Genomic DNA, 26,738 nt, shown 5'->3' with positions numbered 1-26,738 from the left:
CTGAGGACAATCTCTTCCTTTACAGATGAAGGAACCCACATTTAGAGAAATGGTGGGATAGGTTAAGGGTTGATGGGGATTTTAGGGACCATCTGGTTCAATTTTTTTTACAGATGAGGAAACTGAGTCCCAGAGGGGTTAAAAATCATTACTATCTTGGGGGTCATTTAAATTAAACTTGTTCATTTTACTGATGAGAAAGCAGAGTGGTTGTTTAAGGTCACACAGCCTGAATCCAAGGCTTTGGATTCTAAATGGGACACGTCTAGTGTGAACAGTCTTGTCTAACCCTAACCCTGATATTCCTCCTCGAGCACTCAAGCTGGGACTACAGAATCTGGCCAGAGGGAGGGGCTTTGGAAGAGACCTTGACCTCCCCTGAGTCCGAGGTGCGGTTGCTTAACTAGGGAGCGAGGAATCTGTCCTCTGTGGTCAGCAGTAGAGGGACACAAGGTCATGTCTCTGCCAACTTGCAGAGATTTTTTTACAGCTGCCCCAGGAAGGGCGAGTGTAAATATTGTTGCTTCACTTTACAGAGGAGGAAACTGAGGCACAGGTGAGTGGGACGAAGTTCCAGCCCTCTCTGCCTCTGTTCTTCCTCTGTAAGGTGTAGGTGATAATACTTAATGATCTCTTCCTCCCAAGGTGGTTTTCTATAAGTGGTAAAGAACATTATAAGCTGTAAAACATCAGAAATGGTCAAGCCCTTTGCCATTAAGCACATGCTGTAAAGGAGAGCATTTGTCATGGCGTAAAGAGTCTACCACAGGATGACCACCGAGAGCCTTCTTTATGGCCAGAGCCTTCTGAGGCTGGGACAGGGCACGGCGGGAGGGAAGCCCCCTATTGGACCTCTCTGCAAGGCCAGATGACTTGGGGCGTTCACTTTCCTTCGCCCTCCATCCTCCCATCCCTCCACGGCGCCTCTTGATGGCCATCCGTTCCCTCTCCCCAGGGAGGACCTCAGCAGCTTGTTCCTGCCTCGCTCCAGAGTGCCCCCGGTCTGCCGGGCAGTGGCCGGAATGGAAGGCTGCTCCCAGCAGGCCTTGCATCGGGTCGGTTGTGTGAGGAAAACGTTTGCCAGTAGTTTGGCGGCTGTGAAGAGGAAGGCTGTGTGCACCCAGATCATCCTCCAGATGGTGAGCTCATTCCAGCTGTACCCCTGTGTAGAGCTGCAGGAAGCGGCTGACCGAGGAATGGGAGGGAAGCGGCTCCCCATTGTTGAAAAATATGGCCACCATTAACTTTGTCACAATGCCTGAAATTCCACCATCAGACCTTGTTTTAAACTAGATCATTGAAAATCTGCCTTAGAGGAATAATAACTAACATTTATGTAGCACTTTCTGTGTGCCGTCCATTACGTAAAGTTCTTTACAATGATTAATTACGATCTTCCCAACAATCCCTGGGAGTAAGTGCTATTATGATCCTCGTTCTTTCTTTCTTTTTTTTTATTAAAGCTTTTTATTTTCAAAACATATGCATAGTTTTCAACATCCACTCTTGCAAAACCTTCTCTTCTGAATTTTTCCTTCCCTTCCCCCACAGCTTTCCCTAGACATCAAGTAATCCAATATATATGTAATCACGTGCAATTCTTCTGTACATAGTTCCACAATTATATGATCCTCATTCTACAAGTAGTTCAATATATGTTCAACATGTACAATTCTTCTATACATAATTTCCACAATTATATTCCACAATTTTATGATCCTCTTCCTACAAGTAATCCAACATATGTTAAACATATATAATTCTTCTATACATATTTCCACAATTATATGATCCTATCCTACAAGTGATCCAAGATATGTTAAACATGTATAATTTTTCTATATATGATTCCACAATTATATGATCCTTATTCTACAAGTGATCCAATATATTTTAAACATGTGTAATTTTTCTATACATATGTCCATAATTATAATTTCCATAATTATAATTTCCACAATTTTATGATCCTCTTCCTACAAGTAATCCAACATATGTTAAACATATATAATTCTTCCATATGTATTTCCACAATTATATGATCCTATTCTACAAGTGATCCAAGATATTTTAAACATGCACAATTCTATACATATTTCTATACATAATTTCCACAATTATATTCCACAATTTTATGATCCTCTTCCTACAAGTGATCCAATATATGTTAAACATGTGCAATTTCTCTATACATATTTCCATAATTATATGACCCTCATCCTACAAGTGAGCAAAGAAGAGGGCAGGATTCTTAGGATCTCACGGCTAGAGAGTGACTAGCGCCATTGTGACTTCTTGATTTCCCGACTCCGGGCTCATCCCCTGGGCCATCTAGCCGACTTCCCACAAAGTGAGGACTTCATGAGACCAAAAAAGTGGTTACATCAGTGCTGGCTACTATGGTTATTATCAACAATAACAACGGGACCGGATGACCACTCATTGGACGGCTTTGGAGGAAGCTTTCCTTCCTGGTCCTGGGTTCAATCTGTCGGTTCCTTCCATTGAGGTTCCTTCCAATTCACCCAGCACCTATCAGAAACTAGAGCCATTGTCCGGTCCTTGCTTGCCCTCGCCGTGAGACTCTGAGTGTGTCACAGTTTCCGTTTTCCTCCTCTATAAAGGGAGGTGATTGAAGTAAAAGTCCCCCCGCTTGGAGCATCTTTGTTCTCCTGAGGTGTGGTTGTCAGGGAGAGGGAGAGCAGTGTGGCTAAGGCTTGTGGGATAGCCCCCGCATGGTCCAGAGTGGGGCCTCGCCCTTGTGGAGGGACCATCTTGGTGGAGGAGTCTGCAGGGGGGGAAGCTCCAGGGAGGCAGTGGAGATGGGGAGGGGAGGATCTGGGAATCTGTACTCCCAGAGGCAGGCTCTTCTCATTTATCACCTCCTGCGCCCATCCCTAATACGAGTTTGCTGAAACAAAAGCCCCTTCTTTCTCCGAATTAATTTTTCCGGAGTCACACCCACCCCTGACCTCTCTCTCCTTCTCTGCCCCAGGATGCTTTGACCAATGTGATCAAACGGTCCCAGTTACACTTTATCCACTGCCTGGTCCCAGGATCCGAGGACAGAGGAGGGGGCGCTTCCCTGGCACCGGCCGACAGAGAGCCCCCCCTGGACATCCCCGTCCTGAGGGTCCAGCTTGCTGGGGCTCAGGTCCTTGACGCCCTGAGGCTGCACCGGATTGGTAAGTGGCCCCACTTAGTGTCTCTGACGAGAAGAATCCCCCCGCCCCAAGAGCCCTTTCCACTCATGGAGCCGGTAGGCCCTTCCAAGACGGCCCAAGAAGTTCAAGCACCAGGCTCGCCCTCCTTTTTGGCAGGCTGAGAAACTGAGCTCCCTCCTTCTAATAGCGCATTCTATTTTCATTAGATCACAAGCTCCAGCAGCCTTTGATTCACTTCAACAAACCTTTGCTAAGTACCTGTTATGGTCAAGGCAGATCTGACGCTAGGGATGCACAGTGACCAATCAGCGAGCACTTATTAAGGGTCTGCTCTGAGCCTGGCACTGTGCTAGACAGCAGGGATGGCAGGACAAAAAAGGGAGCAATCCCCTCTTCCAAGAGCCTATAAAAACATTCTTTAGTCATTCAGTTGTGTCGGCGCTTCGTGACCTCCATGGTATATACAGAAGTCAATATAAGTATATTTAATATTTAATATAAGCATTATAGATTAATTATAAATTAATATTAATAAAGACATTTCTATTGCAACATATTAATTAATTAATAAAACAGAGTATGGGTCACTTAGTGATAAGCACTTATTAAACACCTACTGTGTACCAGGCATTGTGCTAAGCATTAGGGGTACAAAGAAAGGCAAAAGATAAAAAGAGCATGGTCTAATGGACTGTCAACAGCCAGCCAACGACCAGACACACACAGAGTACAGGAGGCGAAGGCAATGGCAGCTCGGGGGAGGAGGGTGGCTGGGAAAGGTGATCCTTGAGGTGAGTAAGGAGGCCAGCAATAAAAATCCCTCCATCCCTACCTTGGAGGAGCCCACTGGCTATTGGGGAGGGGAGACGGTGGGGGGAGGAGAAGGGAAGGGGGCTCCCCCAGGCAGGTTTCCCTGCTTTCCACAAGCCCCTCTGGAATCCCTTCCCTCTGTGTCTCCTAACGGTTCGTGGATTGTCCTAGTCCTGCCGCAGACTCACGGGACTTCCCAACAGGCTCATTGCCCAGCATCCTTCTGCCTTCCTCCCCCAGGCTACACGGACCACATGGGGTTCACGCGCTTCCGGCGGCAGTTCCAAGGTTTGGCTCCAACGTTTATGAAGAAGCTTTTGCTGCCCGAGGAGAGGATGGAGGAGAGGAAGGTATGGGACACCACACGGAGAGACTGGGGCTGGGGAGGAAGTGCCTTAGAAAGCTGGGCCCAGCCTGGGAGGGGGGAAAGGGCTAGAATGGGAGCTGGGAGGAGCCTTGTCCAACAAGGACAAGCCACCCAACTGCTCTGAGCCTCAGTGGTCTCATCTGTAAAATGGGGAAATACCTACCTCAGCTCAGAAATGATCATTGATAAAGACTTGGGTGAGCCTCTGGAAATGTGGAGTCAGGAAGGGTTCTGATGCTGAGAGGCCATGGAGGCAGAGGTTAGGATCTGAATTCTTCCCACTGCTCATGTTTGCAAAGCACATCCCCATCTCTGGGGCTCAGAGTTCTCCTCTGTGCAATGAGGGGGTTAGAGGAGAAGAGGAGGAAGAGAAGGAGGAGAGGGAAGAGGAGGAGGAGAAAGACAAGGAAGAAAGAAGAAGAAAAGGAAGAATAGGAAGAAGGAGGAAGAGGAAAGGAAAGAGAGGAGGAGGAAAAGGAAAAAAGAAAAAAGAGGAGAAGGAAAAGGAGGAGGAAGAGAAAGAGGAAGAGGAGGAGAAGGAGGAGGAGAAGGAAAGAGAGGAGGAAAAGGAAAAAGAAAAGGATGAAGAGGAGGAGAAGGAAAAGGAGGAAGAAGAGGAAGAGGAGGAGAAGGAGAAGGAAAAGGAAAAGGAGGAGGAAGAGGAAGAGGAGGAGAAGGGAGAGGAGGAGGAGAAAGACAAGGAAGAAAGAAGAAGAAAAGGAAGAAGAGGAAGAAGGAGGAAGAGGAAAGGAAAGAGAGGAGGAGGAAAAGGAAAAAGAAAAGGATAAAGAGGAGGAGAAGGAAAAGGAGGAGGAAGAGAAAGAGGAAGAGGAGGAGAAGGAGGAGGAGAGGAAGATAAGGAAGAAAGAAGTAGAAAGAGAAGAAGAGGAAGAAGGAGGAGGAGGAAAGGAAAGAGAGGAGGAAGGAGGAGGAAAAGGAAAAAGAAAAGGATGAAGAGGAGGAGAAGGAAAAGGAGGAGGAAGAGAAAGAGGAGGAGAAGGGAGAGGAGGAGGAGAAGCAAAAGGAAAAGGAGGAGAAAGACAAGGAAGAAAGAAGAAGAAAAGGAAGAAGAGGAAGAAGGAAGAGGAGGAAAGGAAAGAGAGGAGGAAGGAGGAGGAGGAGAAGGAAAGGAAGAAGATAGTGGTGGTTGTGATAAAACAAGTTTCTGGCACTTCAAGGCTGGCAAGGTGCTATTATTGTCCCTATGAACTTTGATCTCTTCCTTGTCCCCACTCATGTGTTAGCGTTGTCATTGGGGGAATCACCGGTTCCTTTAACTCTGCCCAGGGATCTAGTGGGAGCATCAATTAGAGATTCATCATTAATAATATAGGAGGGTTCTTAGAGAACAGAAAATATGAGAGCTGGAAAGGAACTTAGAATAGGGAATTTTAAAGCTGGGAAGGATCTTAGAAAGGAGAATGTCAGGGCTGGGAGGGGCCTTAGGACAGGGGATGTCAGAGCTGGGAGGGAGCTTAGAACAGGGGAGGTCAGAGCTGGGAGGGGCCTTAGAACAGGGGATGTCAAAGCTGGGAGGGAGCTTAGAACAGGGGAGGTCAGAGCTGGGAGGGAGCTTAGAACAGGGGAGGTCAGAGCTGGGAGGGGCCTTAGAACAGGGAATGTCAGAGTGGAGAAGGGCCTTAGAACAGGGGATGTCAGAGCTGGGAGGGGGCTTAGAACAGGGACTGTCAGAGGTAACCCAAAACACAACATTGGACATAAAAGGGTCTTTAAAACCATTTAGCCAATACTTGACTTTTATGCTGGACAGAGGAAGCTAGAATTAAGGGGGTGCCTCTGATCCCCCCAGGTGTGAGGAGCAGAGCCCTTGGGCTCCAGCCCAGCAGCGGCCCCTGGTCCCGCTCTCCTGCCTCCCACTCCAAGACTTTCTCTGTTCTGCAGCTTCATCCCTGGGTCCACAAGGACCAAAGTCCTGGTTTGAGGCGAGTGGAAAAATCCGGTCGAAAGGCCTCGACTGGGAGCCGGAGGAGGCGGCGACTTTCCCAGTCCTCTCCCAAATGTGGTTTGCTGCCGCACAGATTTCTGAAGCTGCCAGAGTAAACTCCATCCTGCCTCTTATGAAAAAGCTGATAAATATGCATGGGCCGGGCAGCTCCGTCACGGCATGAATTAAGCATGAGCTCGTGCCCGGCTGGGCGAGCCGTCAGACTGTGTGCAAATTCAGTTAAGACCTCGCCACTGAGTCGGGCACGTTGGCAGGCAGAAAAGGTCAGGGTTGTTATTGGGTACCGGGAGCAGGTGGCAGGGGCTCGGCGAGGAAGCGGGGGATGGATCAAAGCCTTGCTGTGTTGGGTGCAGCCAGGCCTGGCCCAGGCGTTCCGTGCCAGGACCGTGTCCCAGCAAGTGCTGGTGGCGTCCGGGCCGGGCGCTGGGGGGGAATTATTTATTGATTTTTTTGGTGGAAAGTCATCCAAGGTGAAAATCCTACCCGTGTCTCGTCTTAGCTCTTCCTCCTCAGGTGATTGAACATTGGAAAGCATCGCCATGGTCAGCTAAGTCCCAGTTCTTCCTTTATGGGGATTTAGTCTGCTGCTTGAGCAAGGGCAATGTCAGAATTAGAACCCAGAGCTTTGACTCCAAGTCTGGCGTTCTTCCTGGTGAATGTGAGGCAGAGGAAACCAACTTCTGGGCTCAGGGCCCCTCGTCCCTCTAGAAGCTGGACCGAGCTGATTGAGCTGCTCCCTAGAAATGCGGGGCGTGGTCCTGGATTGCCCTGAGGTTCCTTCAGGCTCTGAGTGGGGGATCTTATACAGAGTTCCAGCTTTTCTTCCTTTTTGTGAGTTTAAGGGGGTCTCCTGGTAATGGAACGGCAGCTTCCAAACTGTCACCCTGCGAGTCCTTTGCTTGCCTTGGGTCTGCTTGGAATCGGGAGCGTCTCTGTCAGGACGAGTAATCTCTGCTAGGCCGGCCACCTTGGGTGGAGGAGGACTCTCGTGGACTGGCGGACTGTGTGACCAATGTCCTGCGCCTGTGGCCTTGGCAGTGGGAGGGGCCGTGCAGGGAGAGGCCGGGGAGCCTCCATCCCTTAGATGCATCTCTCTGGGGCGCACGTCCAGACTAGTCATGCTCAGCCCGGTTGTGGGCAAAGCGGGAGATTTCACTGGTCACTTCTCTCAGCTCCTCTTCTCCTTCCAAGTCTGAAATGGGCGCACTGCACGATTCCCTGGGGCCCGGAGTCATGGGCAATGGCGGGGATTGGGACGAGTCAGGCCCTTTGCTCTTGGTGCACATAAGTGGGAACATCCAGAGGGAACCTCCCTTAGCCTTCTGTGGAGCTACATGCATTGGACTTTATCTGTGAAAGGTTTTGTCCAAATGGGTTATGGAATGAAAGAACCTGAAGTGAGCTAAAGCTTAGAACACAGGGCTGGGAGGGGGCTTAGAACAGGGGATGTCAGGGCTGGGAGGGGGCTTAGAACAGGGGATGTCAGAGCTGGGAGGGGGTTTAGAACAGGGGATGTCAGAGCTGGGAGGGGGCTTAGAACAGGGGATGTCAGAGCTGGGAGGGGGCTTAGAACAGGGGATGTCAGAGCTGGGAGGGAGCTTAGAACAGGGAATGTCAGAGCTGGGAAGGGCCTTAGACCATGAAATCTCAGAGCTGAAAGAAACCTTGAAAATGAATTAAGCCACACTCTACTTTTTACAATTAAGCAAATTAAAGTCGGAGGAGACAAAGGCCTGGTCTGAGGTCACCCAGAGAATTCCTGGCTGTCTAGAACCTGAAGTCAGGCAGCAGAAACAGAAGCCGGCCCCCCATGGAGTTCAGTGAGAGGGTCCCCAAAGTCCCTTTGTCCAGAAAGCATCCTTGAGAGCCTTCTCTAATATCTGATCTTCCCACCTTTGAGGTCACCAGTGAAGAGGCCCTCTGGGCATATCTTGCCTTGTACCCTGGGAGAAGCTTTTGCTGCATGAGAGCAAGTCAAGAACTCATTGATGATTAACAAACAAGTGAACTAAAGTGGGGCTCACATTGAAGGAGAGCTGATTGTTGCATTTTTGGTGTGAGCATTTTCACCTGGAAACAGCTACAAATCAAGACTTGATTTATATTTACAGGGAGCCTGTTGTTAAATATTTCTCAGCGTACCTGTTAGCAGGCATTAACATTTACCAGCCATTGTCACCCAACCCTAAGAGACTCCTCCCTTCCCCCAACCCGCAGGATGAATCTGTTTTCACAGAGGGAGAAGGCAGGGAAACATCTTCCCTCTCATTTCTCCCATTCTTTGTTGGAAAGTCTCTTTCATCCCTGACATTTTGATAAAAGAGAGGAAATCCAGGTAGATAGATATAAAACACACAGGAAAGAGAGTCTGCAAACCAGAAGCTAATTGGTGATCTTGACTTTGATTCCTATTAAAGGGAAGGCCCGGGGAGATCGCGTGGTACAATGAAAAGGGTATCGTGATGTGGTTTAAGTCTTACCTCTGATGCTCACGCAGCCTTCCAGGGCTCAGTTTCCTGCTCTGTAAAAAAGAGGGAATTAGACTAAATGACCCTGAGAATCCTTCCAATTCTAGTGCCACGAGACCGAAGTCTGTGATCATAGAAAGGCAAGGGGTGACCCACAGAGCCAACGGGATGCTCCCACCCCAGAACAAAGGCTGTTCCTTTTTTGGACCCAATTATAGGACTGGTGGAGGTAGAACTCCAGGAGCATCGCTTAATGGCTCTTAGCCATGCTTTTGAGGACGTAGATCGTGCTGTCTCTGGAGAACATGGACAAAAGGCGTTAACACAACCAGACAGTGGCACAGATCTGACTCAGAGCGGATGCGTGGCTAGGGTCCGAGAGTGTTTGCTCATGGTCTGGTGTCGGGTGGTCTTGAGTGGGGAGCCAGGGGGGTCTGCACTTGGTTCTGCGCTTCCTAACGTTTTCTTCAATGACTTGAATAAAGGCCAATCAAATTTGTAGCTTATAGAACAACGCACTGGATTATAAATCGGGAGCCCAAAAGGTAGACTAGGAGGTTGGTTGGGTTGAATCTAATAAAATGGAATTCACGAAGGATCAATGTAATGTTATCTCGGAATATAAAAATAAATCAGTTCTGCAAGAACAATTTGGGGAGCTGGAATGGTTGGCTAGCAGCTTGTCTGAAAAAGATCAGAGGGCATTAAGTCAAGCCTTTGAGTCCATAAGGACATCTAGAAAGGGCAATGTGATTTGGGGATACACTGAGTGACCTACCTCCAGGAGCACAGGGGCGATATAGTCCCACCCTCCGGTGCCCCATCCAGCCCTCAGCTGCAACATTCTGGGGGCCATAATTCAGAGGGGATCAGCTGGACGATGGGAGGAACCTTGCGTAGATGCCATCAAGGATGGAGGGAGAGATCTGGGGCTGTTTACTAGGATAGAAGTGGCAAGGCAGCCAGAATATATATATATATATATATATATATGTATATGTATATGTGTATATATATATATATATATATACATATAGATGTATATATGTATATGTATATGTGTATATACACACATGTATATGTATATATACATACACATGTATATTTATATATATGTATATATATATACATATATATGTATATATATATATATATATATATTCTAAGATAATTTCCAGTTATTGACATTTTATGTTCAGTTCTAAGCCTCCTCACGACCCTGACATCCCCTGTTCTAGGCTTCCTTCCAATCCATACCTTCCCTGTCCTAACATCCCTTTCAACCTTGACCTTCCCCGTTCTAAGCTCCCTCCCAGCTTTGACATCCCCTGTTCTAGGTTCCCTCCCAGCTCTGACATCCCCTGTTCTAGGTTCCCTCCCAGCCCTGACATCCCCTGTTCTAGGCTCCCTCCCAGCTCTGACATCCCCTTCTCTAGGTTCCCTCCCAGCCCTGACATCCCCTGTTCTAGGCTCCCTCCCAGCTCTGACATCCCCTGTTCTAGGTTCCCTCCCAGCCCTGACATCCCCTGTTCTAGGTTCCCTCCCAGCTCTGACATCCCCTTCTCTAGGCTCCCTCCCAGCCCTGACATCCCCTGTTCTAGGCTCCCTCCCAGCTCTGACATCCCCTTCTCTAGGTTCCCTCCCAGCTCTGACATCCCCTGTTCTAGGCTCCCTCCCAGCTCTGACATCCCCTTCTCTAGGTTCCCTCCCAGCCCTGACATCCCCTGTTCTAGGCTCCCTCCCAGCTCTGATACTTCATGTTCTAAGACTCCCCCTTGTTCTGTTGTTGGGGTTCTGAGCACCCTTCTTTTGCTGACACCGTGTTCGCCCGTGATTCTTTGTTCGCGGTGCTGGCGGAGGCAGCTCCTGTTCTGCAGGTAGCCATGTACTGAGGAGATGGGAGGATGTGTTTGTGCTTGCCAAAGCCTTGTTTCCACTCTGTAGCCATCCCTTTCCAGTCCCACCCTCTCTCTCCTCAAGTACTTTCCGCCCTGTTCCTTCATTATTCTCTTCTCTCCCTGGCTGAATTCCTCACTCTTGTCTGGGATGCTCAGCCCACTGTTGGGATGCCTGCTTAGCTGCTCTGGGGGGGGTCTCCCAAAAGCCTGGCAGAGAATCTTTGTCCTCAATGCCCAGAGGTGCCCATGAAGGTGGGGCCACAGAAATCCTCAGGGCTTACATCATGATCTCCAGTTCCCTGCTCACATTAAATCTACTCCTCCTTGTTAATGGAATAAATAAGAGTGGCCAGGACTCCAAGCTAATTGCTCTGGTCCATGGGCCGTGTCATCAATATAAAGAATCAATCAGGGAGCGTTCCCATCCAGTCCTCGGACTCACGGGCGCTGGGACAGCCCTCCAAGGGCCAGAGCAGGCCTTCCATAAGTGGCCTCCCTTGCTTCTCACAACCCCCCTGGGGTGAAAGTGCTACAGATCATCACGCCCACTTTTCAGATGAGGGTCAGAGAGGTGAACCACCCATCTAGTGAGTGTCTGAGGTGGGCTCTGCTCCCCAAGGTCCACGGTGCCTTTCTTGTTGAGTGATGTGGGCAAAAACAGCAGCTTCCGATCCCAAACACTACTGAGTATTGCATTATGGGTGAATCCCTTTTCTCTAGACTTAATTTTCCTCCTCTGTAAATTGGGCTGGGTATTCTCCCAGAGCTCTCCATGCCCCAAAGCCTATTAACTAGCCTGTTTGAGGGTTAGCCAAGTCAGAAGCTCAATGCTATTTTTTCCTGTCTTTAAAGACCCAGGACAATGATTCTGGATCATAGAGCTTGAGCAGGAAGGGTCTTCAGGTCAGAGGTCTCTGGTCCAACCCCTCATTGAAAATATTGCAGCTTTGGTGGTGGGGTGAGGGAGGTCATCCTCAGGATTTGAACCTAGAACTCCTGACTCTAGATCCCGCTTCCATCTACCGCCACCTACTTATCTCACTTTTATGAAGATCAAATTAGATAATATATGTAAAAGCACTTTACAAATATTTAAAAAAATTTTTGGTAAACATTTTATTTTATTTTATTTTTAGATATATTATTAAAACAGAGTTAACAGGGATAGGAATTTTACAAATCTTAAGATAGAATTGCTATTATTTTGTTGTTCTATTAATGGTATTGTGGACAGAGAACTGGTCCTAGAATTCAAGACCTGAATTCAAATTCTGCCTCAGCCATTTACTAGCTTTGGGACACAGGGCAACCGTTTCACCTTTTCTTGCCTCTGTTTCCTTGGCTATAAAATGAGGATAATAATAGCACCTAACCTCCCAGGGCTGTTGTGAACATCAAATGAGACAAATTCTTCATTGGAAGAAAAGGTAAAGAACCTCTGGACTTGAGAATCTCTAAGGCTCTTTCTAGTTATTGTTCCAGAGTTCCTTCCAGCTTGAACATGCAGGGTTCTATGTTCTTAAGCTTTTCTAGCTCAAACATTATATATTTGAAAATAATTTCCAGTTATCAACATATTATATTGTGTTCGAAGGTCCCTCCCAGCTCTGACATTCCCTGTTCTAAGATTCTTCCCAGTTCTGATCTTTGTTGGTCCAGAAACAAGAGATTATTAGATCTTAGGCTGGTGCTTAATTATTTTGGTTGTCTGAGTTTCCACCCCACATCAGGTTGGGAAGGAGCAGTGAGAATTAAACACAATAGAAATAGGAGGAATAAAGCAATTGGCATCTAGCACTGACTTTGGAGTCACAGGTACTGAGTTCAAATCCTAGATCTGATAGTTACTATTTCTACAGCCCTAAAAACAAGTCACTTAACCCTATTTGACCTCAGTTTCCTCATCTGTGAAAGAAAAAGTTGGATTAGTATGTCTCAGAATTCTTTTTCGGGTCCAAATCTTCTAAATCTGAGGTAATACAACTTAAGAAGAAATATAAGACCAAACCATCTTCCATGTTGGTGTTTGAGGGGAAGGCTAAGGATCATTCTGTTGATTGAGCTCATGGAAGGAAAGGGTATTTTAGAAAGATTTCTTAGGATCCTACAAATAGAAACCTTAAAAGCCTTCATTCGAACGCCTTTATTTTACAGATGAGGAACTACAGATCCCATGGGGCCCAATTTCTTGGGTGGGGTAGAAAAAATGTTTCATTGGAAATGAAAACACTTGGTTTGAATCCTCCTGGCTTTGTGATTCACTACCTCTCTTGGACTGTTGGTCTCTCCTAGTCCTCAATCTAAGGTCTAAGAAAGATGGGTCCAAGAGCGGACTTCTGGCTCCAAACTCAGCATTTGGTAGTAGAAAATAATTATACAATTGTCTGCTGATGCTATAGATCAGGGGTTCTCAAACTACGGCCCTTGGCCAGATGCGGCCCACTGAGGACGTTTATGCCGCCCCGCCTGGTTATGGCAAATGGGCTGAGGGGCAGAGACAGAGGGTGAGCTTTTGTTTTTACTCTAGTCCGGCCCTCCCACAGTCTGAGGGACAGTGAACTGGCCCCCTATTTAAAAAGTTTGAGGACCACTGCTATAGATTGTCTTCCTCTAATGAAGAAAGAGGAAGAAGGAAGAGGATGCATTGAACCCATCACTTTGAGACTGCTCAGGCTGCTGGGAAGCTCCCTATTAAATTTCTGCTCTAGAACGTTTCTGCTGCCCTAAAGATGGAGAAATCCCCTCTCAGGGTTTGCTCAATGAAGGGATAGTCTAAGGGTAAACGAAGAGGTCCATTTCCTTCCAGGGCCCCTGAAAATATAGAGAACAAATTCTGTGAGTTCTTTTGTCTATCAAACCTCTTATTTTCACTTGGTTGCTCCTCCCCCCTCCCCACTCTTCCTTTCATCTAAAAAAAAAATCCTGTGTATTTTTATTTTATTGGCTGTATCCATCCTGATGCCTGGAGCTCCCCTGGACCATCTTGAGCTAAAATGTAATAATCAAAACCAGCCAATTTCAGGAGAAATGGGATGTGCTTCCACCAAGGTCAGCGGAGGAGGGTTTCTCTCTGATTGTGTTCTGGGGCCAGACTTTTAATAAGCATTTTTCTTGGTGTCTCAGGAAGTTTTCAGCCATATCTGTCTGTGGCAGAAGGGAATAGAACTCATCGACTAAATTGTACCCGGCTCATAATCCCTTTCCCTTCTGCATTGTCACAATTATTTGTCTGACAGTCTCTGCTGGGAATAATAGACTTCCTAATGTTCCGTGAATGGAAGCCCCATGTGGGGATGGATGGGAGGTGCCTGGAGGTTGGTCAGCTAGCATCATTAAAAGTGGGGATGACCCCTAGGGGGAGCTAGATCTCCACTACAAGGCAGTGTCTTCCCCTTGCCCATGAACTTGACAAAGGATGATGGTATTGGATGGCTTGGGAGGTGGTGCTCCCTTACCTCAGAAAAGGCTTGGGTCTTCTTGCTTAAGGGCAGGTAGATGGATGGAGCCTCCCTGAGCCATGTCGAAGGCCAGAAGACCTGAGTTTATTTGTGACCCCAGACACTTAATAGCTATGTAATCCTAAACCCTATTTGCCTCAATTTCCTTATCTGTAAAATGAGTCGGAGAAGGAAAGGGCAAAACCATTCCAGTATTTTTGCCAAAAAAAAACAAAAACAAAAACAAAAATAAAACAAATTGGATGATGAAGACATGATTGAAATGACTGCTCAACGACAACAATTTCTTGGTTCTGGGTCCAATATTTCACCTACTGGACTACCCAAATCCCAGTTCCTGGAAGAATATCCGCCACACAATAGTTGTTTGTTGATTGATTGATTAATTAATCGATTCCCTGTTTCTGTCTCCCCAGCTTACTGAGGAACTCCTGCAGGAACTGGACCTGGAGAAAGCAGCTGTACAGCTCGGCAAAACTCAAGTGAGCCATCCGATTTCTCTGACTTATTTCATCTCGGGTTTCCAGATTAGTGTAATTTGGGCGACTGCAGGACTAATAGAAAAGGAGAACAGATCAAATTCTCTTGTCTCTATTATTTCCTGAATTTAGTAGCAATTGCTGCCTGAGTGAGTGGTTTTGTGATAAACTAGCTGCCATTTTAGAGAGGAAGAGAAAAAGGTCCCTTTTGTGTCCTAATGATGAGGATTGAAGGATATTCTCTGCAGCCAGCCAAGACTCTGTGTATGTGTGTGTGTGTGTGTGTGTGTGACAACAGAGAAAGAAAGGAAGTGGCCAAGTCTTTACTGGCTCTCTGGGCAGTACAAAGAACAAAGGAGGGAGTGTGGAACCTTTCCCAGATGAGCAGCTTCCCAGGTAGATCTTTGTGATCTCCAAATCCCAGTCAAGTAGTAATAAGAAGGGCTTAGGAGGAGGAAATGAAAGAGGACTTCCTCATAGTCAGGTCCTCTGGAGATAAAGGTCTGAGTTCAAATCCACCCTCTGATCTTTACTTTGTGTGTATGACGTTGGGCAAATGACATGATTTCTCTGGATCTCAATTTCCTCATCCATAAAATGGGAATATTGAACTCCTAGCTCTAGACCAAGATTACCATGTATTAAATTCTCTGGCCATCGATTTCCATCTGGCCGCCTTCCTACACAAGAGGATAGGATTAGAAGACCCCTGAACTAGGTGATGTCTCAGTTTTCCAGGTCCCCAGGAGTCTAGAGCCATGATTGTCTACATGGAACGAGATAATTAACTTGAGATCAGAATGCTTCTTTCTTTCCTCCACTTCCGATGTTGAAATCTGTTATCCATAGGAACCATTATATTAAAATGAAAGAAAACAAACAAAAACACGATGCTCCATTTGGGCTGAGATGAGCATTATCTAAGAAACTGTAATTTTTGGAAATAGCTCTTCTCAGTAGTTTAGGAATATAAGACAAAAATAGTGGAGAGCAATGAACTGCATAGGTAAGCAGGAAAACAACCCATTAGTAGAAACTTCCAACTGAGCTTTTGAAGGAGTCCCATTCATCTCCAGATAACCTGTGCATTACCGAGAGGAGCAGCCTTGAGGATTGGCTCATGGCAATGGGGAGTGGGGGTAGGGTGACCATGGTGATGATGGGAAAGACAATGGAGACTTTCTTTTTTTAAAATTAATTTTATAATTATAACATTTTTTGACAGTATATATGCATAAGTAATTTTTTACATTATCCCTTGTATTCATTTCTATTCCGAATTTTCCCTTCCTTCCCTCCATCCCCTCCCCTAGATGTCAGGCATTCCGATACATATTAAATATGTTATAGTATATTCTAGGTACAATATATATGTGCAGAACCGAATTTTGTTGTTGTTGTTGTTGCAAAGGAAGAATTGGATTCGGAAGGTAAAAATAAGAAGAAAAGAACAAAAGTGCAAACAGTTTACACTCATTTCCCAGTGTTCCTTCTCTGGATATAGCTGATTCTGTCCATCATTGATCAATTGGAATTGGATTAGCTCTTCTCTATGTTGAAGATATCCACTTCCATCAGAATACATCCTCATACAGTATCATTGTTGAAGTATATAATGATCTCCTGGTTCTGCTCGTTTCACTCAGCATCAGTTGATGTAAGTCTCTCCGAGCCTCTCTGTATTCCTCCTGCTGGTCATTTCTTACAGAACAATAATATAATGGAGACTTTCTTAAAGGAAAGTAGAGCTTTTTCTTGAGAGCCTAGCTTCCCAAAAGAGAGTTTTCATTAGGAGAGAAAATCAGCCCCCTAATATTAGGGAGAACCTAGAACAGGTACCTTCACTCATCAATATTGCCAAGTAAAATTGTACTTGCGCTCGTATACATGCTCTGGCAAGCCATACTGATTCCTGACATTCACAAAGGAAAAAGGAAACTGTCAGGTACAAAAATCCTAAGTGATAAGAATCTCCCCACATGCATTATCAAAAGGGATATGTCATCTTCAAATCAAGCATTGTGGTTCAATTAGCCACCCCACCTGAGGGATGAAGTCGGCATTCTAGACTCAATTCTGTCTTTGATTTCCCTGGCAATCTTGGACACTTCCCTCTGCTCTCTGGATTTCAATTTCTTTGTTAAATGAGACAAGCCATTCAACCCCATCCTCCGTTACCTCCCTGATTTCCCAATAAATGAACGAACAAAACCCCCTTTCATTTACTTGGCTTCTATTGCTGTTTATGCATGTTAAAGCCACCACTAAAATACAGGCTCCCAGAGGGTAGGGACTGATTAATTATTGGCTTTGCATCCTAGCCTTGCATAAGGCCCATAATAGGCACTTGGCTAATGTTTGTTGATTAAGTTTAAAAATGAATGTGCAACATTTATTGTTTGTTGTTTTCATGTATTTCAATCATGTCTGGTTCCTTGTGACCTTATTTGGGGTTTTCCTGACAAAATTACTGAAGTGGTTTACCATTTCCTTATCTAGCAAATTTTTACAGATGAGGAACTGAGGCAGTCAGAATTAGGTGACTTGCCCAAGGTTACTATCCACTCTATCCACTGCCCCATTAAGTGTTGACTATTGCCAAAATAAAAACAAAACAGAAGTTTGCTTTTAAGGAGTTAATTTTCTAGTGGAGTCTTAGAATGGCTCAGGAAAATCTGGGTTCAAAACCCACTTCAGACTGATGAGATTTAGAATTGGGGTACCTAAATAAGATTAGGTTTAATTGAGGGCTAATGGCAGGTCCGGGGTACAGGGAGTCAAATAGAGCTCCCCTGCAACCCCTTTGGATTCGGCGCAAGGATACAGAGTTAAATGAGTTCTAGTGGTGGTGCAGAGTCCCCTGTAAAGGAATTTACAGACCCAAAAAACCTAGATTGATAAAATTTATTATGGGGTTTGGAAGTAAAGTCTAGCTAGTAAAAATAAAAGGCACTGGAACCAGAGTTCCAGTGGGCAGAAATCCTTTGACATGGTAGGCGTAAGGCTAGGTGGGGGTTGGGAAACCTGAGCAGATCATTAGAATGGAGGCTGGGACAGCCCAATTTGGCTCAGATCTGGTGGGGGTTGTGAGAGCCCCGATATCTCCTATTGGAATTCAAAGGGTGCTTTTGACCAGGATTTGTGAATCAAAAGTTCTAGCTTCTTCAGCTAGGAGGGGTTGGGAATCAAAAAGGAATAACTCGATCTGAAAGGACTAGTCTTAAAGGGACCGTGACCTGCATCAAAACAGTTACTTGCTAAAGACCATGGACAAATGACTTAATCTCTCTCTAAAAAAAAACAAAAGTAAAAGTACATGTGAAAACACTTTGAACTTCTGAGACACAGAACAATTATTTCTTGCTCTGGCTCTCTTAGCTATCTAGAGAAGCTGGAAGTTAGCGGGGAAGTGATCCTTGAGCAGCTAAAAGCTCAGCCACAAAGCCCATGCACTTTGTTCCCTTAGGAGAAACTTCCAGGCTTAGATTTTAGATCTCAGTCTTACCAGTATAATATCAGCACCAGGTTAGAAGTGGATGATTTGAGGAAGAAGAAGAGACGGCATTAAGAACTAGACATTTTGGGTGTGAGCTGAATTGTGTGTGAATCCAGGGACACTGGGTTTTATTCTGTGATGAGGACAGTTTGAATTATAGTTAAGGGAACAGTAAGAATATTATGGGAGATTTAGTGTTATAAAAACATAGGTTTAGAATCAGAAGGGATTCTAGAGGTCACTTAGTCATTGAACAGTTAGGGAAACTGAGGGCCAGAGAGGTTAAGTGATTTGACTAAAATCATAGTAAGTGACACAACAATGATGGAAGGTAGTTCCTATTATTTTTCCATTGTACACTTGAAGAAACTGAAGAATTCAGAGATGAAGTTAAAATCACATCTTATTGATTGTCTGAGGCAGAATTTGAAGTCCGATCTGTTTTCACTCTGGATCCAATTCTCTATCTGCTGCACTGCTGCTTAGCTACTTTCTATATAGGTTAATTATTGTTGTTGTTATTCCCCTTTTCTCTAGAAAATAAGGACATTTTCCCCTTCTCCAGTCTTATGACAATGTCCTTGTTTTCTGTCATAATTTCCGGTAGCACATTTGATGAATTTTTGCATTTGATCCTCAGCCAAAACCCCTGTGGGAGGCACTGTAGATAGCATTTCCCCTGTTTTACAGAGAGGTAAATTGAGACCAGGAAAGATTAGATGACTTGTTGGTGGTCACAGAGCTAGTAAGCATCAGAGCTGTAAGTCTAATACACTTCCCACTAGCCCACACTGTCTTATTCTGTTATGTGTAGCATCAATCAATGAGCATTTATTGAGCACCTATGATGTGTCAAATGTTGTGATAGGTGCTGGGCATACAAAGGGGAAAATGGCAGTCCCTGCTCTCAGGGAACCTCTATTCAAATGGTGAGACAACATGTACACGTATGTATATGTATATGCACATGTATATACAAGACAAATACAATATAAACTCAAAAAGGAAGGCGCTGGCAGCTAGGGACACAAACATACAATCAGGTCAGTTTGTGACTTCAAGGAACTTACATTCTAACAGTAGGAGACAATGCACTTGGGAAGATGGTGGTGAGAGAAGGATATTTTGGGATGGGGGTTCTCAGGTTCAGGGAGCCCTTGGCAATTGATTAAGGCATCTCTCCAAAAGCAGTGGTTGTGTTGACTGGATTGCAGTTATCTGAGCCACAGGAGAAATGGGTGGGGATGGGAAATGTCTGTGGCCCCTCAAAAATGTGTCTGAAGCCTTGGTAGATGGGAGACTAGAGCCAGCCGGCATCCTTTGAGAAGGGACATGTAATAGCTGTACACAAGTGGGATACATTTCAGCACCAGGAGCAAGTGAACAGCTCCTACTTTTCCTTGTCCATTTCCAGCCTCAATGGACCGATCAGATCCATTCCACCACCATGACAGTGATGTCAAAAGCACGCTTTTGCTCGTGTCTGAGCCTCCAGCCTGGGAGACGGCTCTGTAGAAAAACGACAGATTGTAAGACGTGACTCAGTGGGGTGGAATGACTTATTTCTATTCTGTGCATAGTAGCTTCCAATTATCTTTTTAATGAAAGCTTCATACTTAATCAATAGTGTTTTGGCAGTGCTGGCCACCTTTTGTAATCTACAGACTTGATTCTCTCATCATTTTGGCCATTGATTTTTATAGTGGCTTTTCGAATTCACTAGCTTGTGAAATTAATACAGTCGTTATTGAAGTAATCAAGGAGGCCACGAGTCAATCATATCTTTATTTCAATGAGGCTAATTGCCTTGGCAGAAATTCCGGAAACGACCAAAGAGGGGCTCTTGCGGCAGGAGCCCAAGACTCATTTTTCCCATCTTGCGCAGTAGATGGTTAAGGCATCGACAGATTTGTTGCTGTATCTTAAAATAGGTGGCAATGATCAGAGAGCTGATGAAGATTATCCGCTCCATCCAGCATCAAATCAGAATCCCATGGGAGAAGCTCCTGAAGTTAGGCTTTGTTTGGCGTAGTGAAGGACCCAAGCCCTCGGAACTCTGAGAGCAGTCCCATTTCATATACTTCTTTAACAGGATTGGGCCTTTACCAGGACTTTAATAGAACTTGCTCACACCTGGTCACATCCTGCTTCCTAGGTCAGTGACTTTGGATACCTTGTTTCCCCCTTTGGCTTATTAGTTTCCTCCTTGAAGAAATGAGGTTGGGTAGATGACCACAGAAGGTCTTGTATTTCTGAACATCCTCTTTTTGCTTCTGCTTTCATGACTATGATTTTAGTCTTGAAGCTCCAGCTCAAATGCCTCATTATTTAGCTTTCCTAACCCTTTCCTAACCTAATTCAATTCAACAATCATGGAATACTTTAGCTATCTCTCCTCTCTCCCTCCTGTGCCTGCTGATTGTCCCTATTGCACCCTTACTTTTTCTCTTCTGCCATCTCTTCTTATAGGAAACCCTTTCAAGTTAGATTGAAAGTCCATAGAGAGTAAAGCTTACCACAATGTTGGGCTTTCTTAAAATGCTTTTTTGTTTGCAGAAAAAAAAAAACACTTTATACACCTATTGGTTTGGCCCCTTACCTTTTTTCTTATGTTCTCTCTTATTTTTTTTTTTTGAGGCTGAGGTTAAGTGACTTGCCCAGGGTCACAAAGCTGGGAAGTGTTAAGTGTCTGAGACCAGATTTGAACTCGGGTCCTCCTGAATTCAAGGGTGGTGCTCATATGTTCTCTCTTCTTAAAGAAAACACTTTCAAACTAGATTGAAAGTCCTTGGGTGGTAAAACTTATCATTATGCTGGGCTTTCTAAAAGTGCTTTTGTGTTTGCAGAAAAAACACTTTGCAAACCTATTGGTTTGGACCCTTACCTTTTTTCTTCTGCCATCTGTTCTTATAGGAAACACTTTCAAGCTAGATTGAAAGTTCTTAAAAGGTACAGCCTACCACCATGTTGGGCTTTCTAAAGTGATTTTGTGTTTGCAGAAAAATAAACCTCAGGTAAATTCACATCCAACCTTTGACACTTACTAAAGGGTCAAGCCACTTCCCCTTTCTGTGCCTCAGTTTCCTCTCCTGTCAAAGGAAGAAGTTGGACTTGATGGTCTTCACAGGTCCCTCTTCTTCCAATTCTATAGTCCTACAGTCTCCTTTGAGCTTCGCAACAACTTTGTGAGTTGGTATTAGTTATTCCAGATGGCTCAGAAATGTGGATTGACTTGCTTAGGATGTGGAAGCTAGTTAAGTGTGAGATTTGGGATTAAGAGGATTGTAGATTCTGAATTGAGAAGGAACACAGAGTCCACTGCCTCCAGTCTCCTCATTTCATAGATTAGGAAATCGATGCCCAAAGAGGTGAGTGACTTACCTTAGAATATATATGGGGAACTAGGATTTCAAACAGTGTCCCTTCTTATTCCAGGTCAGATACGCTTTCTAGCACCCTATACTTTTCTTTTTGGTATGAGTACAACCCTCAGTCCTCTTCTTCCCTGAATCTCCCCCATTCCCAGGAACTTATTAGTTGTCCAATAGAAGTGAGTTGAATTTCCTTGGTTTAGCTGACATTGGCTTTTTTGGGCAACTGATTAACTAATTATGATCCCTTGTTCTTGTCCTTTATGTATGTTGGTCATGCTAGGTTGGAGCATGTAGATCGAGCTATCAAAGATTTAGAATTAGGAAAAACACTACAGCCATCAAGTCCAATTCTCTTATTTTACAATTAAGGAAACTGAGGTAGAGATTGTGACTTGCCCAGAATCACACAGCTGCTAAATGTCTGACTGAAATCTTCCCACTTCCAATTCCCATGCTTTATCTACCAGATCACACTGATGGCCTGTATTTGGACCTGGGTCCCAGGAGCTTCGATCAGCAGGGCAGAGACACAATCCTCTGGTCTACTTACTTTCTGGGGTCCCCAAGCATCAGCGCCATCTCCCAAAGTCCAAGAATCATTCCTAATGATCTTCCAAACTTTCAGGTGTTCCTGAAGTCGGGCGTCATCTCCAGGCTGGAAAGGCAGCGGGAGAAGCTGGTCTCTCGGAATATAATTCTCTTTCAAGCTGCCTGCAAGGGATTCTTGTCCCGCCAGCAATTCAAGAGATTGAAGGTAAGGGACTGGAGAATGTCCCCTGTCTACACTGGGTTAGCTTCGTGACCATCCTGCCCAGGCTTTTTCTCTGATAGTTGGTATCCCTCAAGAAACCACATATGGATCCACCATATGTAAATTAGGTTTATACTATCCTGGTTAAGGGTGGTGTGTGTGTGTGTGTGTGTGCATGTGTGTGTGTGTGTGTGTGTGTGTGTGTGTGTGTGTGGTGTGTGTGTGAGTGTGTGTGTGTGAATGTTGTGTGTGTGTGAGTGTGTGTGTGTGTGTGTGGTGTGTGTGTGTGTTGTGTGTTGTGTGTGTGTGTGAAAATTTCCATGAGGGTATAAAATAAAATTTGAGAGTTCCTCTGTCCATCCCATTTTCTCAAACTAGAAATTTGTCTAAACTCCCCTTTGGTGAAGAATAAGTAGATAATTCAATTCAACAATCATGGAATACTTTAGGTTTATACTATCCTGGGTAAGGGGTGGTGTGTGTGTGTGTATGTGTGTGTGTTGTGTGGTGTGTGTGTGTGTGTGTGTGTGTGTGTTAAAATTTCTATGGGGATATAAAGTAAAATTTGAGAGTTCCTCTGTCCATCCCATTTTCTCAAACTAGAAATTTGTCTAAACTCCCCTTTGGTGAAGAATAACTAGATAATTCAATTCAACAATCATGGACTATTTACTTTGTGTAAGGTCCTTTGTAGGGTATTGAAGATAAAACCAAAAGTACAGTCCCTGCCCCCCAAGAAGCTCACATTCTAAAAAAGTTCTTAGAATACTGTCCCAATGTCTTATAAGCTTTGGGAACAATGCTTCATTACATCTTGAGTTCAAGAAGGACTTGTTCCCAGTAAACTTGTTCAGTATTTTTTTTTTGAGACTGGGGTCACACAGCCAGGAAGTGTTAAGTGTCTGAGACCAGATTTGAACTCGGGTCCTCCTGAATTCAGGGCTGGTGCTCTTTACACTGCGCCACCCAGCTGCCCCCATCCCAGTAAACTTGTTGAGGGGAATTCTCACTTTTTCCCCTCAGCCCCTAGCACAGTGCTTGGCACATAGTAGGTGCTTAATAAATTCCTTTGTTGTTGAAATCAATTTATTATAACTCCATCCTATTAAAGTGCTCCTTTGTGCCTCATTTGAAATTCTCTGTTTGTTAGTTCTTTCTCCCTTGGGGTGAGGACTTCCATTATGTCCCATGGTAATCAATCATTTTTTCAATTGAAAAATAAATGCCGGGTTCTCAGTTCTTTTTCCCTTTTTTTTCCTCCTCAGATCCGGCAGTTGGCTGTCCAGTGTATCCAAAGAAATCTAAAGGTGTTCCAGGAGGTGAAGGAATGGCCTTGGTGGCAGCTTCTGTGCTACATCCGGCCTTTATTGAGCATCACCATTGGGGAGGACCAGCTCCGGGCAAAGGAGGTATGTGTGTCTCAACATGGCAGAGATCTCCAATGGGCAAGATGTTTTCAGTTCTTACCATAGTAGTAACGAGGGGGTGGGCTGTGGGGCTTTGGCCCAGGGTAGAAAAATTTTAGAGCACTGGGTCCTATTTCTCTCTTTTTTGTGATCCTTCTCCTAGCAACAACATCTACAGCAGTCTTGTCCTAGGACTCCTTTCCTTCCTCAGTGTTCATTTACATCCATTTCTCATCCATATGCCTCAAGCAGTATCTGAACAGGGTAGAAATTTTCCAGTGTTCCAGGAAGGCTTCTTCTCCCCAGGCTATGTTGCAAGCAAGCTCCCTGCCTGGTTTTCAGGTGCAAAGATGGCTAATTATGGCTGTTCTGACACCTCTCTCCCTCTGGTTTGGCCATGTGTCCAGTCCCTTCTTGGTGACGCCAAGCTGACCAGAGCCTTCTCCTGCCATAGTTCCCACCCTCTCACCCTCAAGTCTAGGCCATCCAATAGTGCTGCAGCTCTTCCCCTCTTTAGCAAAATGCACTTAGCCTGGAGCCTGTTTCCAGCTAGTCTTTGCTAAGGGATCCTGGATACTGATGAGTTCACCGGTTATCAGTCCCCGGAACATATTTACATTTTAATAGGGACCCTCTGAAAGCTGTATCTTAACACAAAGGGAACGCTAACCGAGAAAATTTGAGCTCTGTGTGTGTGTGTGAAGGTAAAAGCTTCAATATTTTATTTATCTGTGCATCCAGTCATACAAGAATTGTTTGGAAGCACTGACTGAATGCGCTGAGGGTAGAAAGAAGGACAAATGATGATGACGATGGTGATGATGATGATGATGATGATGATGATGATGATGATGATGATGGTGATGATAAAAATGGCTAACATTTATATGGAGATTCAGGGATTGCAAAGCATTTTACAGATATTATCTAATCATTTCTGGTCACCAGGTGCTTCCATTAAGTCCAGGGAGGTAAGATCGATGCAAATAAACACCTCACATTAGAATATGTTCAATATATATGAGCCATCTTGGGGCCAACATTACAGGATGGGCATTAATCAGCTGGAAGGTGAGCAGGCTAGCAAAGGAACAAAGATTATCAGCCAATAAATATGTGATAAGCACCTACTGTATACCCGGTATTGTGGTCAACGCTGGTGCTGCGAAGGAGCTGAGGGAGGAGGTAATGTGCAAACAGCTCTGTACAAATAAATATGGAAAGGATAAACTGAGAGGATCGTTGGAGGGAAGGCACTAGGAATTGAGGAGGATTGAGAAGGTAGAAAGAAGCCAAGAAGTAGAGATGAGGGAGGAGGGAGGGAATGCTTAAAAAAAAAAAAAAAAAAAAAAGGAGGGGATGAAGTAAAGGAGGAGCCTTTCCTGGAGAAGGGAGGACTTCGGTGTGGGGGTGGGGGCAAGCAAGTCTACCTCGGATATTGGAAGGATTGTGGCCTGGAAGCAGGAAGAGATCTGCTCCTCTTGGTCCCGGCAGACGAAAAGTAGGAACTTCTCACTGGATGTCAAGGAGGACTTCCCAGCCATGAGAGGCGCCTGCAAGAGGAGTGGGGCAAGAGAGGAGGTGATGGCTCCTCTCCCTAGAACAGAGCTTGGATGCCCCTTGTCAGGGATGCTGTGGAGGAATGCCTCCTCAGATCGGACTAGGTGGCTTCAGAGCCCCAGTCACTTCTGGGATCTTATGAGAGGCTTGACCAAGAAAATATGTGTGTGTGAAAGAGAGGCAGAGATAAGCAGAGATGGAGAGAGATAAAGAGACAGGGAAGGAGAGAGACAGACAGACAGAGAGACAAAGAGACAGAGAGGGAGACATAGAGAGACAGAGAGACAGACAGAGAGAGAGAGACAGAGAGAGACAGAGAGAGAGAGAGAGAGAGAGAGAGAGAGAGAGAGAGAGAGAGAGAGAGACAGAGAGAGACACACAGAGAGAGAGAGACAGAGACAGAGACAGAGATAGAGAGACAGAGAGACAGAGAGGGAGACATAGAGAGACAGAGAGAGAGAGACATAGAGAGACAGAGAGAGAGAGACAGAGAGAGAGAGAGAGACATAGAGAGACAGAGAGAGAGACATAGAGAGACAGAGAGAGAGAGAGAGACAGAGAGAGAGACAGAGAGAGAGAGAGAGAGAGAGAGAGAGAGAGAGAGAGAGAGACAGAGAGAGACAGAGAGACAGAGACAAACACACAGCAGAGAGAGAGAGAGAGAGAGAGGGGAGAGAGACAGAGAGAGAGAGAAAGAAAGAGGGAGGGTGGTGGTAGGAGGGAGAGAATGTACCCATTCTAAGCAGGACCACTGAGGATATTCTCATAGAGCTGTTTTCTCTGTAGATAAGAGCTTGTATCTAAGCCCAACAAATTAGCCACTTTCCTATATTAGGTGAAATCATGGTGCTTTTTTTTTCTTTTTTAACAGTAAAGGCTGCTAGCGGTGTTTATGTTTTTGGTTTCCATCAGACCTGTGATTTCATTATAATGGAGTGTGCCATTGGGGAAATTCTCAGTGTTTTGGTTTTGTCTTTTAGGAAGAACTCACCGCCCTGAGAAAGAAACTGGAGACATCCGAGAAGTCGCGGAATGAGCTTCGGCAGAACGCAGACCTGCTGGAGAGCAAGGTATCTGACGGCCAGGCGGCCTGGGGGAGGTGAAAGGGAAGGAGAGAGGGGGAAAGAGACAGAAATAGACAGACAGACAAAGATAGAGACAGACACAGACAGAAACAGAGACAAAGACAAAGAGACAGAGGCAGAGACAGGCAGACAGATTCAGAGATAGAGGCAGAGACAGATGGAGAAAAAGTGACAGAGACAGAGGCAGTGAGAGAGAGACAGAGACACAGAGATATTGGAAGAGAGAGATATAGAGAGACAGAAAGATTGACAGAGACAGAGACAGACAGAGAGACAGAGATAGAGACAGAGACAGACAGAAACAGAGACAAAGACAAATACAGATAGAGATAGAGACAGACAGAAACAAAGACAAAGAGACGGAGACAGATAGAGGCAGAGACAGACAGACAGAGATAGAGAGAGACAGATAGAGGCAGAGACAGACAGAGATAGAGAGAGACAGATAGAGGCAGA

General features: G+C 45.2%; 1 protein-coding gene across 1 annotated transcript in view; it reads left to right on the top strand.

Moving 5' to 3' along the window:
- The window catches only part of MYO18B (myosin XVIIIB), a 358,263-nt gene that overhangs the window by 136,003 nt on the left and 195,522 nt on the right, over positions 1-26,738 (top strand). Inside the window, exons 19-25 of the mRNA XM_074295232.1 lie at positions 956-1,139; positions 2,996-3,185; positions 4,215-4,324; positions 14,548-14,613; positions 22,106-22,234; positions 23,497-23,640; positions 26,178-26,267. Of these exons, the coding sequence (XP_074151333.1) occupies positions 956-1,139; positions 2,996-3,185; positions 4,215-4,324; positions 14,548-14,613; positions 22,106-22,234; positions 23,497-23,640; positions 26,178-26,267 (913 nt within the window). The remainder of the gene's footprint in view (positions 1-955; positions 1,140-2,995; positions 3,186-4,214; positions 4,325-14,547; positions 14,614-22,105; positions 22,235-23,496; positions 23,641-26,177; positions 26,268-26,738) is intronic.

This window comes from Sminthopsis crassicaudata, chromosome 1, assembly GCF_048593235.1.
Source record: "Sminthopsis crassicaudata isolate SCR6 chromosome 1, ASM4859323v1, whole genome shotgun sequence".
Taxonomy (NCBI): Eukaryota; Metazoa; Chordata; class Mammalia; order Dasyuromorphia; family Dasyuridae; genus Sminthopsis; species Sminthopsis crassicaudata.
The sequence above is the reverse complement of the archived record's forward strand: the minus strand, read 5'-3'. Positions and strand labels throughout refer to the sequence as shown.